Source organism: Somniosus microcephalus, chromosome 4 (assembly GCF_052327205.1).
Source record: "Somniosus microcephalus isolate GS21.2 chromosome 4, FLI_Smic_1.0, whole genome shotgun sequence".
In the NCBI taxonomy this organism is placed as follows: domain Eukaryota; kingdom Metazoa; phylum Chordata; class Chondrichthyes; order Squaliformes; family Somniosidae; genus Somniosus; species Somniosus microcephalus.
Genome location: NC_140990.1, coordinates 237796475 through 237818351, shown reverse-complemented (window position 1 = coordinate 237818351; position 21877 = coordinate 237796475). Strand labels below are relative to the sequence as shown.

At 44.8% G+C, this 21877-nt stretch overlaps 1 protein-coding gene across 9 annotated transcripts in view; it reads left to right on the top strand.

The window, feature by feature from the left end:
* The window catches only part of ppp1r1c (protein phosphatase 1, regulatory (inhibitor) subunit 1C), a 169053-nt gene extending 149360 nt beyond the window's left edge, over nt 1-19693 (top strand). For all 9 annotated transcript variants that reach the window (XM_085985957.1, XM_085985952.1, XM_085985948.1 and 6 more), the window contains one exon: nt 14635-19693. In XM_085985957.1, the coding sequence (XP_085842083.1) occupies nt 14635-14735 (101 nt within the window). In that variant the 3' untranslated portion in view covers nt 14736-19693. The remainder of the gene's footprint in view (nt 1-14634) is intronic.
* Nucleotides 19694-21877: the final 2184 nt, after the last annotated feature.

The following is a 21877-nucleotide window of genomic DNA, read 5'->3' as shown; positions in this document are numbered from 1 at the left end:
AAATGGGCGATACCCAATTTTTCCCCCAGAGTGTTTTAATTCCACACTACTGCGAGGTTAAATTCAGTACTATATTTCTCAATTACAAATAGATGAGTATTTATAGATATTTTTCTGATAATATAAACACATACAAATTGTTTAATACTGTTAAGACATCCAAAAACAAATCTTAATAGGAACATAGGAACAGGAGTAGGCCATTCAGCCCCTCGAGCCTGTTCCGCCATTCAATGAGATCATGGTTGATCTGCGATTTAACTCCATATACCCGCCTTTGCCCCATATCCCTTAATGCTTTTGGTTAACAAAAATCTATCAATCTCAGATTTTAAATTAACAATTGATCTAGCATCAATTGCCATTTGCGGAAGAGAGTTCCAAACTTCTACCACCCTTTGTGTGTAGAAATGTTTCCTAATTTCACTCCTGAAAGGTCTGGCTCTAATTTTTAGACTATGACCCTAGTCCTAGAATCCCCAACCAGTGGAAATAGTTTCTCTCGATCTACCCTATCTGTTCCCCTTAATATCTTGAAAACTTTGATCAGATCACCACTTAACCTTCTAAATTCCAAGGAATACAACCCTAATTTGTATAATCTCTCCTCATAACTTAACCCTTGGAGTCTGGGTATCATTCTGGTAAACCTATGCTGCACTCCCTCCAAGGCCAATATATCCTTCCCAAGGTGTGGTGCCCAGAACTGCTCACAGTACTCCAGGTGTGGTCTAACCAGGGCTTTGTATAGCTGTAGCATAACTTCTACCCCCTTGTATTCTAATCCTCTAGATATAAAGGCTAGCATTCCATTAGCCTTTTTGATTATTTTCTGTACCCAATCATGCATTTTAATGATCTATGTACCTGGACCCCCAAGTTTATTTGGACCTCCACTGTTTTTAGCTTTTCACCATTTAGAAAGTACCCTGCTCTATCCTTTTCTGATCCAAAGTGGATGACCTCGCATTTGCCTACATTGAAATCCATTTGCCGCAATTTTGCCCATTCACTTAATCTATCAATATCCCTTTATAATTTTACGCTTTCATCTACACTGCCTACAATGCCCCCTATCTTTGTGTCATCGGCAAATTTGGATATGTGGCTTTCTATGCCATCATCTAAATTGTTAATACTGTGAATAGTTGAGGCCACTACACAAATCCCTTTGAGACACCACTATTCACATTAGAATATCTGCCCATTATCCCTGCTCTCTGTCTCCTGCCGCTCAGCCAGTTTCATAACCAGGTCAATAATTTGCCTTCAATTCCATGGGCTTCAAACTTAGTTAACAGTCTCTTATGCGGGACTTTAGCAAATGCGTTGTGGAAGTCCATATAAATAACTTCCATAGACATTCCCCTGTCCACTACTTTAGTCACCTCTTCAAAAAATTCAATCAGGTTTGTCAGGCATGACTTACCTTTCACAAATCCATTCTGGCTCTCTCTGATCAGTTGAAAATTTTCACTGTGTTCAGTCACACTATCCTTAATTATAGATTCGAGTAATTTCCCAACAACAGATGTTAGGCTAACTGGTCTATAATTCCCTGGTTTCCCTCTCTCGCCTTTCTTAAATAGCGGAGTGACATGCACAATTTTCCAATCTAAAGGGACGGTTCCTGAATCTAGAGAACTTTGAAAGATTATAGTTAGGGCATCTGCAATGTGCTCACTTACTTCCTTTAAAACCTGTTAAGTCTGTGTGTTATAGTGAGAATTACTACACAGACCACAAGAGTAAATTCAACAGGTCTTTACTGGTTGGAGGTCGGACTATACTGAATACAATATTATTACACTGTGCTTATATACCGGTGTGGTCACCACCGGTATTACGTATACAGCAGCCAAAGAAAGTAGTACCTTTCTTAAGGTGGACCAGGCTTAAGTTCTCTTAAGGTGGAACAGGTTACATACACCACAATCCTCCCTTTTTAGCTTAACAGTCATATCCCCAAATAAACATAACATATATACATATATAACTTCAGGTATAACAGTTCAAAGGTTCAGTCTCTCAGGAGGCTTTCTGATTCGGCTTGGATAATGCCTTTCAGTGGTCTCTGATTCTTGTTGTTGAGGTGCCTCCTCTAGTTGGTTGCCAATGTATTGGGTGTCATCATCATCAAATACATTCTCGGCCGAGGTAGATGCTTCAGGTTCATGAACGTCTTCCACAGCTGTCTCTGTCACAACCATGGGTTTGACCCTTGCTCTCGACTCTACCAGTTGATCCGCATGACGCCTTATCACATTATGACCAATATCTACGGTGTACATCAGAGGTCCTTGTCTGGCCCGGATTGTTCCGGACTGCCATTTGTCGTTTCCATAGCCCCTTGCCATCACTGGTTGTCCTACGTCGAAAGTTCGAGTGGTCTTGCTGTTAATATGCCGAAACTGTTTGTTTTCCACTTCCCTCCGCACATTTGGTTTTAACAAGTCCAACTTGGACCGCAACCTCCTGTTATAAAACATCATAGCAGGACTTTGGTTAGTCACGGCATGATCGGCGTTTCTATATGACATCAGGAACTTATCGACCTTGTGTTGCAGCGGAATCTGATCATCATTCATGGCCTTAATAGCCTTTTTGAATGTCTGGACAAATCTTTCAGCCAACCCGTTTGTCGCCGGATGATATGGGGCAGAGGTATAATGTTTAACTCCATTCTTCTTTAAGAATTGTTGGAATTCTTCTGATACAAACTGTGGTCCGTTGTCCGAACAGATCTGTTCTGGCAATCCGTTCCTTGCGAATATTGTTCTTAACACCGCAATTGTCTTTTCTGAAGTAGTGGTATTCATCTTGATGACTTCTGGCCATTTGGAATGTGCGTCCACCGCGATTAGGAACATGGAGTCCATGAATGGACCAGCAAAGTCAATGTGTACGCATTGCCATGGGGCTGAAGGCCATTCCCATGGGTGTAGCGGTGCTATCGGAGGTGCATTTTGCACTTTTTGACACCCAGCGCAGCTTTTCGTTAACTCCTTAATCTGTTGGTCAATGCCCGGCCACCATACATAAGCCCTAGCAAGACTTTTCATTTTAACTCCCCCCAGATGACCTTCATGTAGTTCTTTTAAAACTCTTTCCCTTAACTTGGGAGGAATAATCACTCTTGTCCCGTACATCAAAGTACCATGGCAGACGGACAGCTGGTCTCGCCTTGCCGAGAATGCCGGTTACAGAGGATCACCCCGTGTTGGCCATCCTTTCACTGTCACCTCATAGACTCTGGACAGTGTCGGGTCGTTCCTGGTTTCTCTTTCAATACTTGCGTTGGTGACAGGTAAACACTCGATAATGGTCGAATGAAATAACTCAACAGGGTCAACTTCCGTCGTGTCTTCATCTTCAGGTAGTGGCAGGCGCGACAGGCCATCAGCATTGCCATGCTGTTTCGTACCTTTGAATTCTATCTGATATTGATGTGCCCCTAAGAAAAGAGACCATCTCTGGAGACGCTGTGCTGTCATCACCGAAACACCCTTCTTAGGGTTAAAAATGGACACCAACGGTTGATGGTCCGTCAGAAGTGTGAATTTTTGGCCCTGTAGGTAATGATTAAACTTCTTCACTCCCCATACAAGGCTAAAGGCCTCCCTATCGATCTGTGCATAGTTGCGCTCAGTGGAGGTCAATGATCTGGATGCAAATGCGACTGGCCTTTCCGTGCCATTTGGCAATTTATGTGAGAGTACTGCCCCAATACCATATGGAGAAGCATCACAAGCCAATCGAATAGGCAGTGTCGGGTTGAAGTGAGCCAACACTTCCTCTGAGGTGATCAATTCTTTGCTTTTGCGAAATGCCTTCTTACAGTTTTCGCCCCAGTCCCATGGTACCCCTTTCTGTAAAAGAGCGTTCAACGGATGCAGCACCGTGGATAGATTTGGCAGAAATTTATGGTAGTAGTTAATTAATCCTAGAAACGACCTCAACTGAGAGACATTCTCCGGAGCGGGAGCCTTTACAACTGCCGCTATCTTGTCAGGAGACTTATGAAGCCCCTCCCGGTCAATGACATGACCACAGTACGAGATCCGCTTCTGGAAGAACTCACATTTCTGCCGATTTACCCTAAGTCCATACTCTTTCAGTCTGTTGAGCACCAGTTCCAAGTTAGCGAGATGCTGTTCATCACCATCACCTGTGATCAGAATGTCATCCAGGTAACATTGTGTGCCTGGAATTCCCTGTAATACCTGCTCCATGGCCCTCTGCCAAATTGCTGGAGCCGATGCCACACCAAAAACCAGCCTATTGTACCGGTACAACCCTCGATGCGTGTTGATCGTGAGGTATTGGCGTGACTCTTCTTCAACCTCCATCTGCAAGTACGCCTGTGCCAGGTCTATCTTGGTGAAGTGTTTCCTGCCAGACAGTGAAGCGAAAATATCCTCAATCCGTGGAAGTGGATACTGCACCGTGTGAAGCACCGGATTAACGGTGATCTTGAAATCTCCACAGATGCGAACCTTCCCTGGATCTCCTGGCTTATTGTTCGCAGGACATTTCATAACGGAAACAATGGGCGTAGCCCACTCACTCCAATCTACTTTAGACAGTACCCCTGAACGTTCTAGTGCTTCCAGCTCCGCTTCAACCGCAGGTCGTATTGCATAGGGTACCGGTCTGGCTTTAAAAAATTTTGGTTGTGCATGTTCATCAATCTTGATGTTTGCCGTAATTCCTCTCAGTGTTCCCAGTCCCGGCTGGAACACCTCTTTAGCCTCATCCAATATTCTGGACAATCGTTTAGGTTTGACAGCTGTTTCCCCGGAATCTACCGTTAGTGCTTTCAAGGAGTGCCAGTCCATATTCATTTTCCTAATCCACTCCCGTCCTAGTAGTGGTGGACCTCCTTCAGGTAGCACATATAAGTCCATTACTTGGCTTCCTTCGCCCTTGTGGACCACTTCTACCTCTATTTTTCCGATGGGGTACACTCTTTGCCCCGTGTACGTTTTCAATATAATCTCCGTATCCTGTAAGGGAATATGTTGGAATAACCTTCTGTAATCTTTCTTATTCATGACCGTCAATGCCGATCCAGTGTCCAATTCCATTTTTACTTGGACTCCTGCTATCTGAAGGGTGACCCAAATTGTCTGGAGGTCTGTATCCTTACCAACGTTGTGTATTCTTAAGCTATCCAGTTCATTACTGCTAGCGTCTGAATCTGACTTCTGTTCAGTCAAACTGTTCTTTGTCACCTTGTGTACCTTTGCATATTTTCCTTGCGGTGACTTTTTATTGCTGGTCTTCTTTCCTGACCGGCATACTTTAGCTATGTGGCCAAACCTGCCACACGTTCTGCATTCTTGGTTTTTAAACCGACACTGGTTCTGATCGTGCGTTGTCTTTCCACAACGATAACATTTGACAGAACTCAAACCCAATTTGTTTGTACCGAGTTCCGGTGGCCGTAGCTGCATTACTGCCGTGCCTCTCGCTGCGGCCTCGTGTGCTGCTGCCATAGTGACCGCCTTCTCGAGAGACAGCTCATTCTCCTCGCGCAGTCGCCTTTGTGTATCCTGTTTAAATAAACCACACACAAATCTATCTCGAAGTGCCTCTGTCAGTCCCGTTCCAAACTGACAATATTTTGCTAGCTTACGTAATTCCATCAAATATTCAGCATTGCTTTCATTTTGCAGCTGTCTTCTATCGTAAAATTTAAATCGTTCCGCTAGCATCAGCGGCGTGGGGCTAAGATGATTTTTTAGGACAGTAGCAATCTGTTCGAACGTCTTATCCACCGGTTCATCTGGTGATAACAGGTGTTTCAATTGCCCGTATGTCTTCGCACCCATTAAGTTTAGTAATGTTAGTGCTTTATCTGTCTCAGGAATTTTATTTGCCTTACAATAGTTTTGTATGCGTTCTACATACATAGCCCAGTCTTCTATATCACTGTCGAAGGCATTAATGTTCCCATGTTTAGGCATCGTAGCAATTTATCGTATTTTTAATGTTATCTAAGATGGCGGCTTCCCGCTCTAGCCATCGTCCTCCGCCCACAAAATGGCGGTTTTCCCGCGCTTGGCGGTCTTCACCCGTCCCCCGACGCTGTCTCCGCTTCACCGCGGCTCTCGCGCCTTCAGTTTCCCCAGACGCTGCGCCTTTAGCCCAAATGCGGCCCTTATCTCCGGTCGTGATCGATGTCCCGCGCTGCGCCTCTCGCTCGAAAGCAGCCCGGCCCTTATCTCTGGTCGCGATCGACCTCACCGCCCTTATTCCTCCGTCTTCCCAGCCCCGTCTGTACAGCCAACGCGGTTGACTTTCTGTCGCGTCGCTGCCCGGCTTACCCACCACGAGGTAGTAGAAGAAGCTGACAGTCGCTGATGGAGGCTTCGAGGTCAGGATGTCTTCTGCACTCCGGTTGCTCGATGCCTGCCGCTCGACGTGTCTTCCCATAGGTGATGAGGGTGGAAACCTCTCTTCGACGTCCTGTCTGTGGATGAAGTCGCCGTGGAAATTACTGCAGCAGGGTAAGAATCGGACTCGTCGCCACTGTTAAGTCTGTGTGTTATAGTGAGAATTACTACACAGACCACAAGAGTAAATTCAACAGGTCTTTACTGGTTGGAGGTCGGACTATACTGAATACAATATTATTACACTGTGCTTATATACCGGTGTGGTCACCACCGGTATTACGTATACAGCAGCCAAAGAAAGTAGTACCTTTCTTAAGGTGGACCATGCTTAAGTTCTCTTAAGGTGGAACAGGTTACATACACCACAAAACCCTGGGATGGAAACCATCTGGTCCTGGGGATTTGTCTCTCTTTAGTGCCATTATTTTCTTCATTAGTACTATTTTGCTTGTGTTCATTTTATTGAGTCCCTGTCTCTGATTCAATATTAGTTTCCTTGGGATTTCTGGCATGCTATCCTCTTCCTCTACTTAATACTGTCACACTATGAATGCATTCTTCTGGATGTTTAACAACAACAACAGCTTGCATTATATTACGCTTTTAATGTAGAAAAATGTCTTAAGGCATTTCACAGAGTTATGAGGAGGAAACAGACACTGAGCCAAAGAAGAAGAGAACAGCAGGTGTAGTCAAAAGGTTGATCAGAGGTGGATTTTTAAGAAGGTCTTAAAGGAGGAGAAGGAGGTGGAGAAGTGGAGGGGTTTAGGGAGGGAATTCAGACAGTGGGACCGAGGCAGCTGAAGGAAATGGTGTGTCAAAAACTGGGGAGGTGGATGCACAAAAGGCCAGAGTCAGAGGAAAGTTCTGGGGCATGGGGGTTTAGAGCTGGAGTACGCTACATAGATAGGGAGGGGCAAGGCCATAGCAGAATTTAAACACAAGGATGAGAATTTTAAATAGGAGGCACTGGAGCCAATTTAGGCCAACACAGATAGGGTGATGGGCAAGCACGTCTCGGTATAGGATAGGATACAGGTAGAAGAGTTTTGGATGAACTAAAGCTTACGAAGGGTGGAGGTTGGGAGGCCAACCAGGCAAGAATTGGGATAATTGAGTCTGGAGGTGTCACAGGCATGGATGAGGATTTTTGCAGCAGGAGCTGAGGGGGCTGCAGTTACAGAGGTGGAAGTAGATAGTCTTTTTAATGGAACGGATATGGCCTCAGAAGCTCAGTCAGGGTCAAATAAGATGCTGAGGTTATGAAGTTTGATTCAGCCTCAGACATTGGCCAGGGAGAAGATCAAATGCGTGGCAAGGCAGAAGATGATGTTTTCAGTTTTCCCAATGTTTAACTGGAGAACATAACGGCTTATCTAGGACTGGATATTAAACAAGCAGCCTGACAGCACACAAGCATTGCAAGGATTGAGAGAAGTGGTGGAGGTAGATCTGGGTGTTGTCCGTGTACTTGTGGAAGCTGACTTTATGGGAGGAATTTTAAACCCAAACAACGGGTGGGTTGGGGTCAGGTGGAAGGCTAAAGAGTAAAAAAATTAAATCCAGACCCCGACATGCACACTTCCGGTTTTAACGGAGGGGGGTGGGGGGGAGGGGCGGGGTGCCAACATGCTCCCAGGAGGCAGGTCGCTCATTTAAATATTATAATGAGGCTGGCATGCCTCATGGTGATCCACCATTTCAAAATTAACTCTGGTTGGCTGGGTTTCCCAGGACTCGGGGAACCCGCCAGCTAAAGGGAGGCGAGGACTGCCATTCCACTTACCTGCTGGATCCAGAGTTCCTGCTTCACCGAACCCCCGCGATCAGACACCTCCCTAACCCTTCCGATCGCCCCCTAACCTCCCCCCAAGGCCTCCTATCTTCCCCCCAACGCGGCCTCCGATCCCCCCAATACCCCGAGACCACTGACCTCCCCGCCCTTGAGGCCTCTGATTTCCCCACCCCGACATCCCCCTGAATCTTCCAATCTCCCCTCCGGCCCCCGATCGCCTTCCCAGCCTCCCTCATCCAGTCCCAATACTCCTCGGCCACCCCCTCCCCTGGCCACCACACATCTCCCTCCCCGCCCCGATCATCCTCCAGCCTCAATTCACCGTCCCCCTCTGGCCCCGATTCTCGACCGGCTCCCGACCACCCATCCCGATCCTCCTCCAGACCTGATCCTCCTCCAGCTTCCGACCACCTCACCTGCCCCCCCAATACCCCTCAGGTTCACATCCTCCTCCGGCTTCCGATAACCCCCCTCAATCCTCCTCTGGCTCGATCCTTCTCCGGTCCCGATTCACCCCCTCCGATCCCTGCCCCCCTCCTCTCTGCGGCCTAGTGCCACAGGCCTACCTACCCATCTGGCTGGCTGAGAGCAGGAAACAGAGCTTTGAAATGTTAATCAGGCCCTGCCATTAAATACAGCAGGGCCTGCGGGAAACCCGTTCTCCCGGGTTTCCCGACAGCTTTCTAGCTCCCCTGCTCCCTGCCCACCTCCAGATTAAAATTTCGGCCAAAGTTTTCAGATGATGTCACTAAGGGGCAGCATGAAGATGAGGAAAACCATGGATAAATCCCTGGAGGACTCTGGCGCAACATTCCTTCTAAGCTGTGCACAGCTGTCTGTCAGTCCCGCGCAGCCCAGGACTGGCTTTTCCAATGTAAAGTTTTGCGCATGTTCGAAACTTTGAATGGGCCATGCAGCCTGTTAATGGGACTGTTCTTCCAAATTTAAAATTAGGGGGAACATTACTCTGGAGGTGATGGTGTGGGGATGGGAAGAGAAGCCATTGCTGGAGATCCTCTGGCTATGGTCGGAGGGGTAAGAGTGGAACCAAGCAAACTCTCTCCCATGGAGGTGGAAATAGAGGAGGTGTTGGAGGAAATTGATGTAGTCAACCATGTTAAAGGCTGCAGAGAGATCAAGAAGGATGAGGAGGGATTGTGCATCATTACTAGAGTCTCCGAGAATGACATTTGTGCCTTGGGTTAGGGCTGCAGGAAGAGCGGAAACCTGATTGGAGGGATTCAAGCAGGAACTTGTATAAGAGATGGGCTTGGAGGCAACAATATACTCAAGGATCTTGGAGATGGAAGGGAGGTTAGAGCTGGAGCGGTAGTTTGTAATGTCACAAATCGAGATTTTTTTTGAGGAAGGGAATGGTGATACCATTATCATCTAGTATGGGAGCCAGGAAGAGAAGCTGGGTGGTTGGGAGTTCAGTGGGAATAAGGTTGAAGGTGCAGGAAGTGGGTCTTATGGAAGAGATGAGCTTGTCGAAGGCATGGGGAGAAACTAGAGCGAGAGAGAGAGAGTTCAGGGCTAGAGTGGCAAGGGAACTGGGGCAAGTTTGGTTTAGTGGGCATAGGGAAATAAGTGGGCATGACTCAACTGGTTAGATCTGGCTGAACCATATCAAGCACTTTCAGGCCTTGCTCTCCTCAGTCAAACTACTCATCACTCCAGGATGACACTTGAAACTAAAGATAACCTTCCCCCCCCCACCCCCACCTCATTTCTCCCCTACCAACTGTCCCCTTCAATTCCTCTCCCTTGCCCCCTCCACCCTCACTTCTAACGACAAGTGCAAGGAGCTTGTGGGCTTCTTTGTCACTAAGATTAAGATCATCCATTCAGCTGCCTCTGCCACATCCCTCTCTTCCTCTTGCCAGCCAAGCCAAGCCACCCCCAAGGTTACTCCTGCCCTAGCCCTGAACCCGTGTCTTTCACTAGTTCCTCTCCCATCTCCCTCGTGCAATCTGCAAGCTCATCTTCTCTATGAGACCCACGATCTGCTCTCTTGACTCCATTCATACTAAACTGCTGACCACCTTATTTCTCTTCCTGGCCCCCGTGCTAGCTAACATTGTAAATGGTACCCTCTTCTCAGGTACTGTACCCCTGCATTTCAAAACCACTGTCATCACCTCTTTCTCATTCTGCCCTTCAAACTACCGCCCCATCTCCAACATACCTTTCCTCTCCAAAGTCCCGGAATGTGTTGTTGCCTCCCAAATCTGTGCCCATCATTCCTGCAACTCTATGTTAGAAACTCCCAAATCTGGTTTCTGCCCTTGCCACAGCACTGAAATAGCCCTTAATCAAAGTCACAAATTAAATCATCTCTGACTGTGACTGTAACTGTGTATATTATCCTTCTCCACTAATCTGCAGCATTTGACATGGTTGACCACACCATCTTCCTCCAATGACTCTCCTCTACTATTCAGCTCAGTGCGACTCCCTCGTCTGCTTCCACTATTAATCGTAGACTGAACGTCTCCAGCAATGGCTTCTCTTCCCACCGCCTCATCATTACTTCTGGAGTCCCCCAAGGATCTATCCTTGGCCCCCTCCTCAGCCTCATCTATATGCTGCCCCTTGGTGGCATTATCCAAAGACAAGAGGTCAGGTTGCACACCTATGTTGATTACACACAGCTCTGACTTTCCACCACCTCTCTCAACCATTCCACTGCCTCCATATTATCATATTGCATGTCCGACATCCAGACCTCGATAAGCCACAATTCCTTCCAGTTAAACATTGGGAACACCAAAGTCGTTGGCCGGAATTTTCTGGGGGTCAGCGGGCGGGAGTGGTGGTGGGTCGGGTGGGAAATTTGATATTTTTGATAGCGGGTTGGGAACCCGCTGTCAACGCGCCACCACGTGCCTTTCCCGGTGTCGGATCTGTCACCACAGAGCAGACCCGACAGGCAGTGGTGGGCGACCCAATTCAGGTAATTAGTGGCTTGTTTTGAGCCACTTAAGAATGATTTTCAGCTTATCTTTTGCATTTGACAGCTCACCCATGGGGTCCACACTGGTCATAGACCACATCTGCCAAGCTGAGGCGGGAGTTCAGTGGCCATTGAATGAGCTGTTGAGTTGACAGCTTCGAAATGTAAGGTAAAAGTTCCCACCTTACAGAGATAACTTCCCTCAGCCACAAGCTGTTCCTCACTGCATTTCCACAACAGATTCACCATGCTGCAAATCTTTACACAAGTCTCCATTTAAGTCTGACCTCATTACCTCTCTCACCATTGACAGATCGCATCTGTCATCTCTACTTCACCTGCCATCTAGTCCATCAGCATGGGTGCCCTTTATACTCTCTCACCTTGGTCCTCAGAATCCTACCATGATCAGCCCCAACACCAGCAGCACCAGGCACACCAGCAGCATCAACAACAACACCAAACTTCTCCGCCATCAACTGATGCTGCACAGGACACAGGGCATCAGCACTCGACCACATTGCTGCCCAGGAGGCCAGGGATGGCCTCACCATGGCCAGATTTACTTCACTTGATGCTGTACATTCTGGCTGCCACATGATGCGCCAGGTTGGTACTACCCCACACCAACACCATAAAGCATCCCTTCAATGCCCAAGCCATTCCTTTCACACTCATCACCATTGTGGGGGGTACCGTTATATCGCACCATTCACTACAACTCACTGAGCCACTGCCAAAGGTGCACACAAATCTGTCTAAGAACGCAAAGTGTTGAAAATAAAGGTTTCGATGTTTGACACCACATTAACAGAAACTTTACATGAACATTGCATAAAGCACCCAAATGCCTACCCATGTGTGTTGTTAGTTGGTATGCTTGTACTAGGGTGAGAGTGAGTGTGAGGGGTCGCTAGTGAGATGGGGAAGTGATAATATAGATAGAGAGGAATGGGTGGAAGTCCAAGGTAAGTTGGTGTGAGTAAGGATGTGCAGGAGTAGGGTAGGGAAGGCAGAGTGCTGGGGATGTGATGAGAGGCACAGCAGGATGAGGTTGAATGTGGCTTTGTAGTAACATTTTGTGATCTACTGAGATAATTGAAAGTTTTGTGGCACTACACCCAAGTCCTCCTGACTGCACAGGAGGGCACAAGCAGGGATGTAATGTGCAACCAGGCTGTGTTGATCTCCTGGAGAGGTCTCTTCTGCCCATGGGAAGGGAAGAGGAGCTCTCTACATGCTGTGACTACCTCCATAAGCATATGGAGTGAGTCATGAGAGTGCCTGGATGCAGCCCTGCACCTTTGTCAGTGTTTGGAGCACCTCAGTGCTGTAGAACACTGATAGCACAAACGTCAAAATAAAGTTGGCTAAGGTCCCTTTAAGGAAACCGGCTGATGACGTGTCATGAAATGACATCACCAGACCCGCTTCCTCTAATTGGCCGGGAAATGTGCTGGGCGTGCTTAACAAGCCCTATCAAAGGAAATTCATTTCACAGAGCAGAATGGAGCCAGCAGCGGGGTCGGGACCCGCCACCAACGTCGCCCACCATGGACCTGCCAAGGTCAGCAAAATCGCGGCCATTTTCTTCGGCCCCCGCCACAAACTCCTTATCCTCTCCACTGAATCCAACCACCTCTCCAGCCACTGTCTTAGATTGAACCAGACTTCACAACCATGTGGGGGAAGCAGCAGAGGCAGCTGAATGGATGATCTCAATCTTGGTGTCAAAGAAATCCATGAGTTCCTTGCTGTTGTTGTTAGTTAAGGGTGAAAGGGGCAGGGGAGAGGCTTCATGAGGGAAGTTGCTAGTGGAGAAAAGGAGCCTGCTGTTATCTTTGCCCTTCAGAATTATCCTAAAGTAGTGACTGGTTTTGTCAGGGGAGGGCAAGGCCTAGGGAGAGCTCGATGAAGTCAGGTCAGGTCTTTTTTGTTATTTTGATTAAAAAAATGTAAGTAACCCACACAGACATCTGCTGTTGCTGTTCAGGAGTTTGGAGCTATGCTAATAGTGACTATCATGCTGATTTTTCTTTTGTCCTTGTGTTGAATGCTTGGCTTATTTTCAATAATGAGACATGGAGCTTGGAAATATATTTTGAGCAGCCTTTTTACCACTGTGCACTATGTTTCACAGCACCAAACCATCTGTCTGTACTATGTTATTTAAATATATAGGGGGAAAAATTCAGTTGGTAGCGCCACCCGTTAGCACCTTAAGAGGGCACTAAGTGGGGCGCAAAGCAACTAGCGCCCGGGCGCGGCGATATCTGTGCCTCTCGCGAAATTGACCGGACATTTTGCGGCGGTGCTAAACAATACCACCACGATCTCCTGCACTGGCAGATCGTGACATCAGTCGAGTGCGCAATGCCCCGGTAGCACCCTGGACCAGATATTGAGTGGCGCCCCCTGCCTTACCGCCTGCCGCTAGCAACGACAGGTTGAGGGGAGCGTTCTGCTGTCAGAAAGGGACTAGGGGAGCGCTATTTAAAGACGACCACTTCCTGCCTTTTTTTGTTGGTGACATTTTTGCACCACACATTCTGAGAGAGAGAGACTTCTGGAGAGATTCAACGCTGTGTGAAGGAGTTTTGGGTACGGAGCAGCACTTTGCAGGTTGGTTTTGATTTGCCCTTGTATCGATTTAGAAGAGACTATGGGGTCTGCACTCTGAGCTCTTCCCCTGGTTCTCTCCATTGTTCTTTCCAGCAGATTTGATGTACAGGTCTCTCCTGGCTGAGATTCAGGCCGAGATTCAAGGCTGCAATGAGCAGGATGTGGATGCAGAGCAAGATCATCCCTCCCCTTTAAGATAAAAACAGAAAATGCAGGAGAAACTCAGCAGGTCAGGCAGCATCTGTGAAGAGAGAAACAGATTTAACGTTTCAGGTCGATGACCATTCATCAGAACTCCCCTTTAAGAACTGGATGGTGCCAGTGTATCTGTGTTACATTGCTGACTGAAATCACATGAGCTTCGACAGCGCTGTGAGGTAGCGCCTTGCTCCTCTGCCTTAGTGCCTTAAGAGAGGTGTGTAACGCCTAATTTAGCGCTCCAATCACCTCCAGGGGCGATAAAAGCCAAGTTTGCTGTCGGAGGCGATAATTAGCGCCAGGCGCTAAATTTTGCGCACCGCCAATAATAGCACCCCAAACGGGGCGATACTGAATTTCCCCCCCATAGAATTTCAATCTGTTCAACATTAAAAGTAACAAATTTAGGAGTGGTGAAGTTGCAGGGAACTTATACACAGTATAAGTTGGATTAGGATGGGGTCAATGTATTTGTTTTGTAGTAGATTAACATTGCCCTTCTAATGGAACGTTAGGCTGATAAGTAACCAACGTTAAGGAGATCAAAAGCCTTACTTTAAATGTTTGACTTTGTCCAGTATAAAGGATGAAAACCTGTTGTTGTGCAGTAAGGGATGGGTGTGTCTGTCTGTCTGTAAGCTGAATCTCTTTCATATTTGCAGTGGTGAAACATCTAAGAAACCAAAATGAAACACCATTCCTTGAGGAAGAAGAGGCAGCAAATGAAAGAGAAGAAGACTGGCCACAAAAGACAAACTTGTGAGCAGCTGAAAGGGAGGTTCAGTGTATCCGAACTGAGAAACCTTTCAGTATGAGATCATCCTGCTTCAAATCAGATGGGTGTTCCCAGGCCTTCAGCTCATCACCTGAAAGGTGCCGAGTGCTTACAAATCTACTAGTAGGAATCCATGTTAGGCTTCGGTCCAGGAAGCAATTCTTTCACAGGATCTGAGGGATACACGTGATATGATTGTGTAGAACCAAAAACCAAACTTCTGTCTCACAAGTAAATTCACTTTGTAGTCACCTTGCCAATAGAAATAATATTGATATTATTGGTACTGTCAAATGATTAATGTTTATTATTCTACTACTGTATGGTGAATCTCTAACTTACTGTAAATAATAATTAATCCAAAAGTTATAAATAAAGACAATGAAATAAAAGATCTTGAGTTTATGTTTTACACAGCTATCCTGTGATGTAAATTTGCATTCAGATAGAGATAAATTATGGGCCAGATTGTGCGAGAGAGTGCCCAGTTAGTTAAACTTTACTGTGCACGTTTAGATTTAAAAAAAATTTGCCCACAAAGTTGTTGGAAGTGCGAGTTGATAACGGTGCAGCGAGGGCAACAGGGCATCTGGGACCTTGGTGAATAATAGGATAAACAGTGTATCTCCTTAACCAATGAGATGTACAGATTAAGAAATAAACAGAGGAAGGACCAAGAAGGAAGGTGAATTATAGTAGGTAAATTCAATGTCAAGTTAGGTACAGAAAGAGAAATAGAGAGGGAAAGAAAGATTGGATTAAGAGAGAGAAAAAGAAAAGACAGAAAGGAAAAGTAAGTTTAAAAATTGTAAAATTTGACATTTTTAAAATCTCCTAAAACAACTCACAACCTGAAGGAATAAGACTCTACACATATAATTGTTTTGTTTCTGGGCAAGAGAGGTTGATTGGCAGTCATTAACAATTATCACATCATTAAAAGGGCACTTTTGCTCTTAATTACAAGACTTAACTTTCTGCAGTGAGTTTAATGGGCAATTAATGTGAAAATGGAGCAACTTCATGAAAATCATGGGGAAGTTAAGTTCGAGATGCAGTTATCGCAAAGCTAACAGCGGAGTAGCGCAAATCGGCCAGCAACTTCGAAATTCATGGGGTAGCTCTCCCTCGCCAAAAGTTGCTGGCCAATTTGCACATTAATAACGGTGTAACCCATCGTTTCTGATGGACCACTGAGTTTAGGACATGACTCAGAAATGAACACAGGCAGACTTTCTGATGCAAATCCATTTGCTCACATATTGAGTGAGCTGGATTAATATTTAGTAAGTTAGAGATCATTCAGCTTAAAAATACAAGCCTACATCTTTTCTATAAAAAAAAAATTCCCTTTAAATTAACTCTTATAGAAGTTGGCACTAAAGAAAGGAGATATTTTCAAATGTGTTTGTGTGGTTTTTTTTGGGGTGGGGGGAGGGTGGCTCCTGCAATTACTGATGCACTCCGGGGATATTTGGAAATATTCACACACTACGAGGATCGCCTGTCCTAATTTACACTGGTCCGTGTCAGCTAATCAAAGAAAAATAGTGCTGCCATTGCAGAACAGGTTTTATATTAGTATACCATAACACAAATAATTTAGTAGTAAGTCAAAAGTTGAGAAAAATTATATTATGGAGCTCCCGTAAGATCGCATAGGGTTCAGGGAGCTCATTCACAAAACCTATGATATAAAGAAGTCCAAGCACAAAAATAATTTATATATAATGCTTCACATACAATTAGAGTGCATTGGTAGTCAATTTGCACAAAACAAGAAGAGTAATAAGATGAATGACAATTAATGATGGCCGGGAATTTCCTCGTAGCTGCTGCTGTTCCACCGCTGTAACTTCACCAGAAGTGTAACTGGTGAAGTCACAGCAGCAGAATGGGAGCAGCTCTGAGGAAATTCCTAGGCTATGTTTTTTGAGTAATGTTGGTTCATGGAAGAACATCAGCACTACTTCTTCTTTGTTAATTAGTTCCATGGGTCCTTTATCATCCACCTGAATAAACAAACAGTCCTAGTTAAACATCTCATTCAAAAGTCAACATCTCCAACAATCGCACACTCTCAGTACTGCACTGTATGAGTATAAGCCTAGATTATCGAATGCCCTCAGGTAGGTTTGAACTTAATATCTTCTGACTCAGAGGCAAGAATATTAACAATTGAGCCAAATTGCTGAGATAACGAAATTCTGAATGAATTATAGGTCATGGTTATCCATTCATATTTAATGGGTGAAAGGTGTGTTGCCAGGTGTTATTGGGAGAGATGGAGAGACAAAGAGCTATACTCACCCTTATTGCTCTTGTGAGATCATTAAACCTATTCTTGCATTAAATTCAGGTCCTGAGGATGATGTTCTTGTCACTGACTCAGCCACCTCTCTCCTGGCCTTTTGGATATTGGTCCTGGGTAGGCGAGTGCTGGTAAGAGTATTTCCCTCCAACCCTGACATCATGCACCAGGACCTCCAGGGAGGCATCAGAAAACCTGAGAGCAGCCCTCTGACTTATTCTGTTAATGATCCTTCTTCCAGCAGTGTAAAAAATAAATGTGGCATCATTTTAAACGGTGCTCTCCTGCTTTAAATATGCCTTGGGCAGCTTGAAAATACAAAACAGCACTGCAAAAATAGGCAGACTGCCAGCTTCCCGATGCTGTCGGGTGGACAGCTCGCTAATCATACTCAAATGAGGCCTGGGAGTTAAAATCACCTAGGCCTCACGCTGCTAACGTCAGGTATGTGTGGTGCTTGCCCTATCCCCACCTGCCCAAATCTCACTCCCAGTTTAAATTTCCCCCTATCCTTTCTAATGGCAAGGTTATTGATATACACATCAATATTTATGGTGGTAGGCTGGTTAACAACTGAACAGCCAGAAATACACAGCATCTGAAAAGAGAAAAAACATGTAACATTTCCGATAGAGACCCTTCATTGGAACTGAAACCATAACCTGTCTTTTCTCTTTTCGAATGATGATGTGTATTTCCAGCATCTTCTGTTTCAGATTTCCAGTGTTTTTTTTTTTCTTTTTATCTCAGTCTGATTTATGTGACCTTCTGGACTTTGAGGTCAGTACAGCATTGGACTCTGAGGCACCAGCATTGTCCGCCTGTCTGGAGTGATGGAGCGCCATTCCGGAAACAGTTTTAAAAAAGTAATGATTATTTTTATATATTAGACTGACTGCTGCTGTTTAGGTGGAATAAAAAAATGCACCATTCAAGCAAATACACGTAACAAGCAGCACAACAGCTTATGTAAAACTATTTTAGTAGGCTGGAAATTTATTTCCAAAAATAATTTAGGAAACATAGAAAATTATCCACAATATCTATAGGTTGATATGATCTCATGGGCTAGAGCAGCCCAGTAAATCGGATGTGTGAATCAATAATTACCCATAGATATAATTACTTGCATCTTTTGCTGGTTTTAAAAAAGTGACTCTCCTTTTTGATTCTATCTTGCTGTAGCTTTCTTTTGCTGTTTTCATCAGCAACTTGGGGCTAACTTTCAACTTTGTTGCCTGGGCGATAGCCTGACAGAACGGATCGTCTTCCCAAATGCGGGATCCAGAATTTGTTTGGAGAACATTGTCAGCAGCCTTTCATTTCAGAATTGAATGGATTTCAGGGAAGTCTCATCCTCATCCAAGGATCTACATGGCTTAAACATATTCAGAGCCCTATAGTGGGAAGGGGTTAGCTGCCTATCATTTGTAAGATAACATGTCAAAGTATTAGCATAAGAGCAGCAGCAGACCCCAAGCTGCAGTTGCCAATTTGTGGAAGGATGCTCAAGGTATAGCAATTTAAAGTAATTGTGACTGCCTTCATGCAAAAATATTAATTTGCCAACGGTGAAATTTATTACATCACGTTCTTTCCCCTGTGCTTTAACATGTTACCTGCAAATTCTTCTCGGTAAAGAACTTTGTACTGGATGTATGTATGACACACCTTATTGTAAAAACGTGAACAATTGTGTTATGCTGTGCAGTATATTTGGAAGCAATGACTGCATTTTGTATAAATTACAAAGGTGCGTTTAACAGTCTGGAACGACCAGCAATGTTCTTTTTCCAGTGAAACACATTAGAAAGGTTGTAGCAAGATTCACAGCCACTTCTTACTGAATGTTCAGCAGTGAGCTTTGATGATGGTAAAGCTTCTCGGGGTCTGCCAGACATTACAAAGTGTGCCGACCAAAAACGATGCAGAAATGGATGTGATGGTCATAATACAACTCCCAGATGTCGCAGTCACCAACGCACTGAGAACAGCTGACTGGATAAGTGTGAAACTTCAAAAGGACCAGGAAGCAACTCATTCGCCTTTGAACCTGGACTGGTCACATACCAGGACAACTTTTGGGTCCTTCAGTGAAAAAGAACTGATACATACATGAGGTATATTACCAGATGCATGCCACTGTGATGAAATTATATGTAATACTAGTGCTCATGGTAAGTTAGAGGATACAGTTTCTCTCTTACCCATCTCTGCTGTTCTCTAATTGCTGTTTTCTCTCCATCTTTCTTGTGCTTCCATGTCTCTCCTGTTCACCGCCATGTTTCTCTGTTTTTTTCTTGCTTCTCTGTCTGTGGTCTCCTGTTTTTAAATCTCTTTTTCTGGGAAGTAGTGGATGGTGTTCTGGGGAATGCATGTACCATTTCCAGTGGTGTGATTAAGGAAATAGTCATCTGCTGTACATGGTAGACAAAGGAGCAGAGACGGTAGACCATCAATGGGATACCCTACAGACAGATGGCTGCACGGAAACGGCAAAAGCAGATAAAGCTTGCTTCCTGTCACTCTGCACTTCTATATATGTACACTACGACAAGTTTTAACAATATATAAATGTACGACTATTGGCTGTAACTGAGAACAACTGCAATAAAAAAGCTAACAACTAAAACAATTCCTCAACAAACATTTCTTTGTGCATAACAAACTATTAAAAAAAAAAGGCCCGGACCTTGTAGAGACACTGAAATATGAAAAAAAGATCAACCTGAAATATTATTATCCTGAACAAAATAGACAATGAACATTTCTCATACTAGGACATAATTAACATTTGTATCTAACCAGAACTGCAAATGTGAAACTAATGGTGCCACGAGCAGATTACAGAGTGGAATTGAAACAAATGAAAAAGATACATATTTTTAAAGACAGCTGAACCTACTGTAAGACCTCACCAAAATATTATCAAAAACTGTATCTAACTTAAAGATTCAATTTATGTTAAAGATGATGCATAAAACCACAATGTAAATTGATAGTGAAGGCAAAATAATTAGTTTTCTTTTTACCAGTTGATATTAGCATTACTGATCACTGTGATTTAATTGGTTCCCTCTGGACCTTCTTTAGCATTACAACATTAATGCATTCATCCCATTAGACAAGATCACAAATAATTAATGAGTGTGTCAGATCTTAAAATACATTAGCAGAAGCAACAAGGTTTAAAAAAATCAGTAAATGATATATAGGCATTGACAATCTTTTTGCATCATGATTATGGGATTGTGACCAAGTAAACATAGAAACATAGAAGATAGGAGCAGGAGTAGGCCATTCGGCCCCTCGAGCCTGCTCTGCCATTCAATGTGATCATGGCTGATCATCCAAATTCAGTACCCTGTCCCTGCTTTCTCCCCATATCCCTTGATCCCTTTAGCCTTAAGAAATATATCCAACTCCTTCTTGAATATATTTAATGAATTGGCCTCTACTGCCTTCTGTGGTAGAGAATTCCACAGGTTCACCACTCTCTGGGTGAAGAAATTCCTCCTCATTTCTGTCCTAAATGGCTTACCCCTTATCCTTAGACTGTGACCCCTGGTTCTGGACTCCCCGACCATCGGGAACATCCTTCCTGCATCTAGTCTGTCCAGTCCTGTCAGAATTTTATAAGTTTCAATGAGATCCCCTCTCATTCTTCTAAACTCCAGCGAGTATAAGCCCAATCGACCCAATCTCTCCTCATACATCATTCCTGCCATCCCAGGTATCAGCTTGGTGAATCTTCGCTGAACTCCCTCCATGGCAAGAACATCCTTCTTCAGATAAGGCGACCAAAACGGCACACAATACTCAAGATGTGGTCTCACCAAGGCCCTATACAACTGCAGCAAGACATCCTTGTTCCTGTACTCAAACCCTCTCGCTACAAAGGCCAACATACCATTTGCCTTCTTAACCGCCTGCTGCACCTGCATGCTTACCTTCAGCGACTGGCGCACAAAGACACCCAGGTCTCGTTGCACTTCCCCTTCTCCCAATCTATTGCCATTCAGATAATAATCTGCCTTACTGTTTTTGACAACAAAGTGGATAACCTCGCATTTATCCACATTATATTGCATCTGCCATGCTTCTGCCCAATCACCTAACCTGTCCAAATCATACTGGAGTTTCTCGGCATCCTCCTCACAGCACACACGCCCACCCAGCTTTGTGTCGTCTGCAAACTTGGAGATATTACATCTAGTTCCCTTGTCTAGATCATTAATATATATTGTGAATAGCTGGGGTCCAAGGACTGATCCCTGCGGTCCCCCACTAGTCACTGCCTGCCACTCGGAAAAATACCCGTTTATTCCAACTCTTTGCTTTCTGTCTGCCAACCAGTTCTCTATCCAAGTCAATACCTTGCCCCCAATCCCATGTGCCTTAACTTTACATGCTAATCTCTTATGCGGGACCTTATCGAAAGCCTTCTGAAAGTCCAAATACACCACATCCACTGGTTCTCCCTTATCTATTTTACCAGTTACATCCTCAAAAAATTCCAGTAGATTAATCAAGCACGATTTACCTTTTGTAAATCCATGTTGACTTTGTCCGAACCTGTCACTGTTTTCCAAGTGCTCTGCTATTACATGTTTTATAATGGACTCTAGCATTTTCCCCACTACCGATGTCAGGCTTACCGGTCTGTAATTCCCCATTTTCTCTCTACCACCTTTTTTGAATAGTGGGGTAACATTAGCTACCCTCCAATCCATGGGTTCTGTTCCAGATTCCATCGAATGTTGGAAGATGATCAGCAATGCATCTACTGTTTCTGGGGCCACTTCCTTAAGTACCCTAG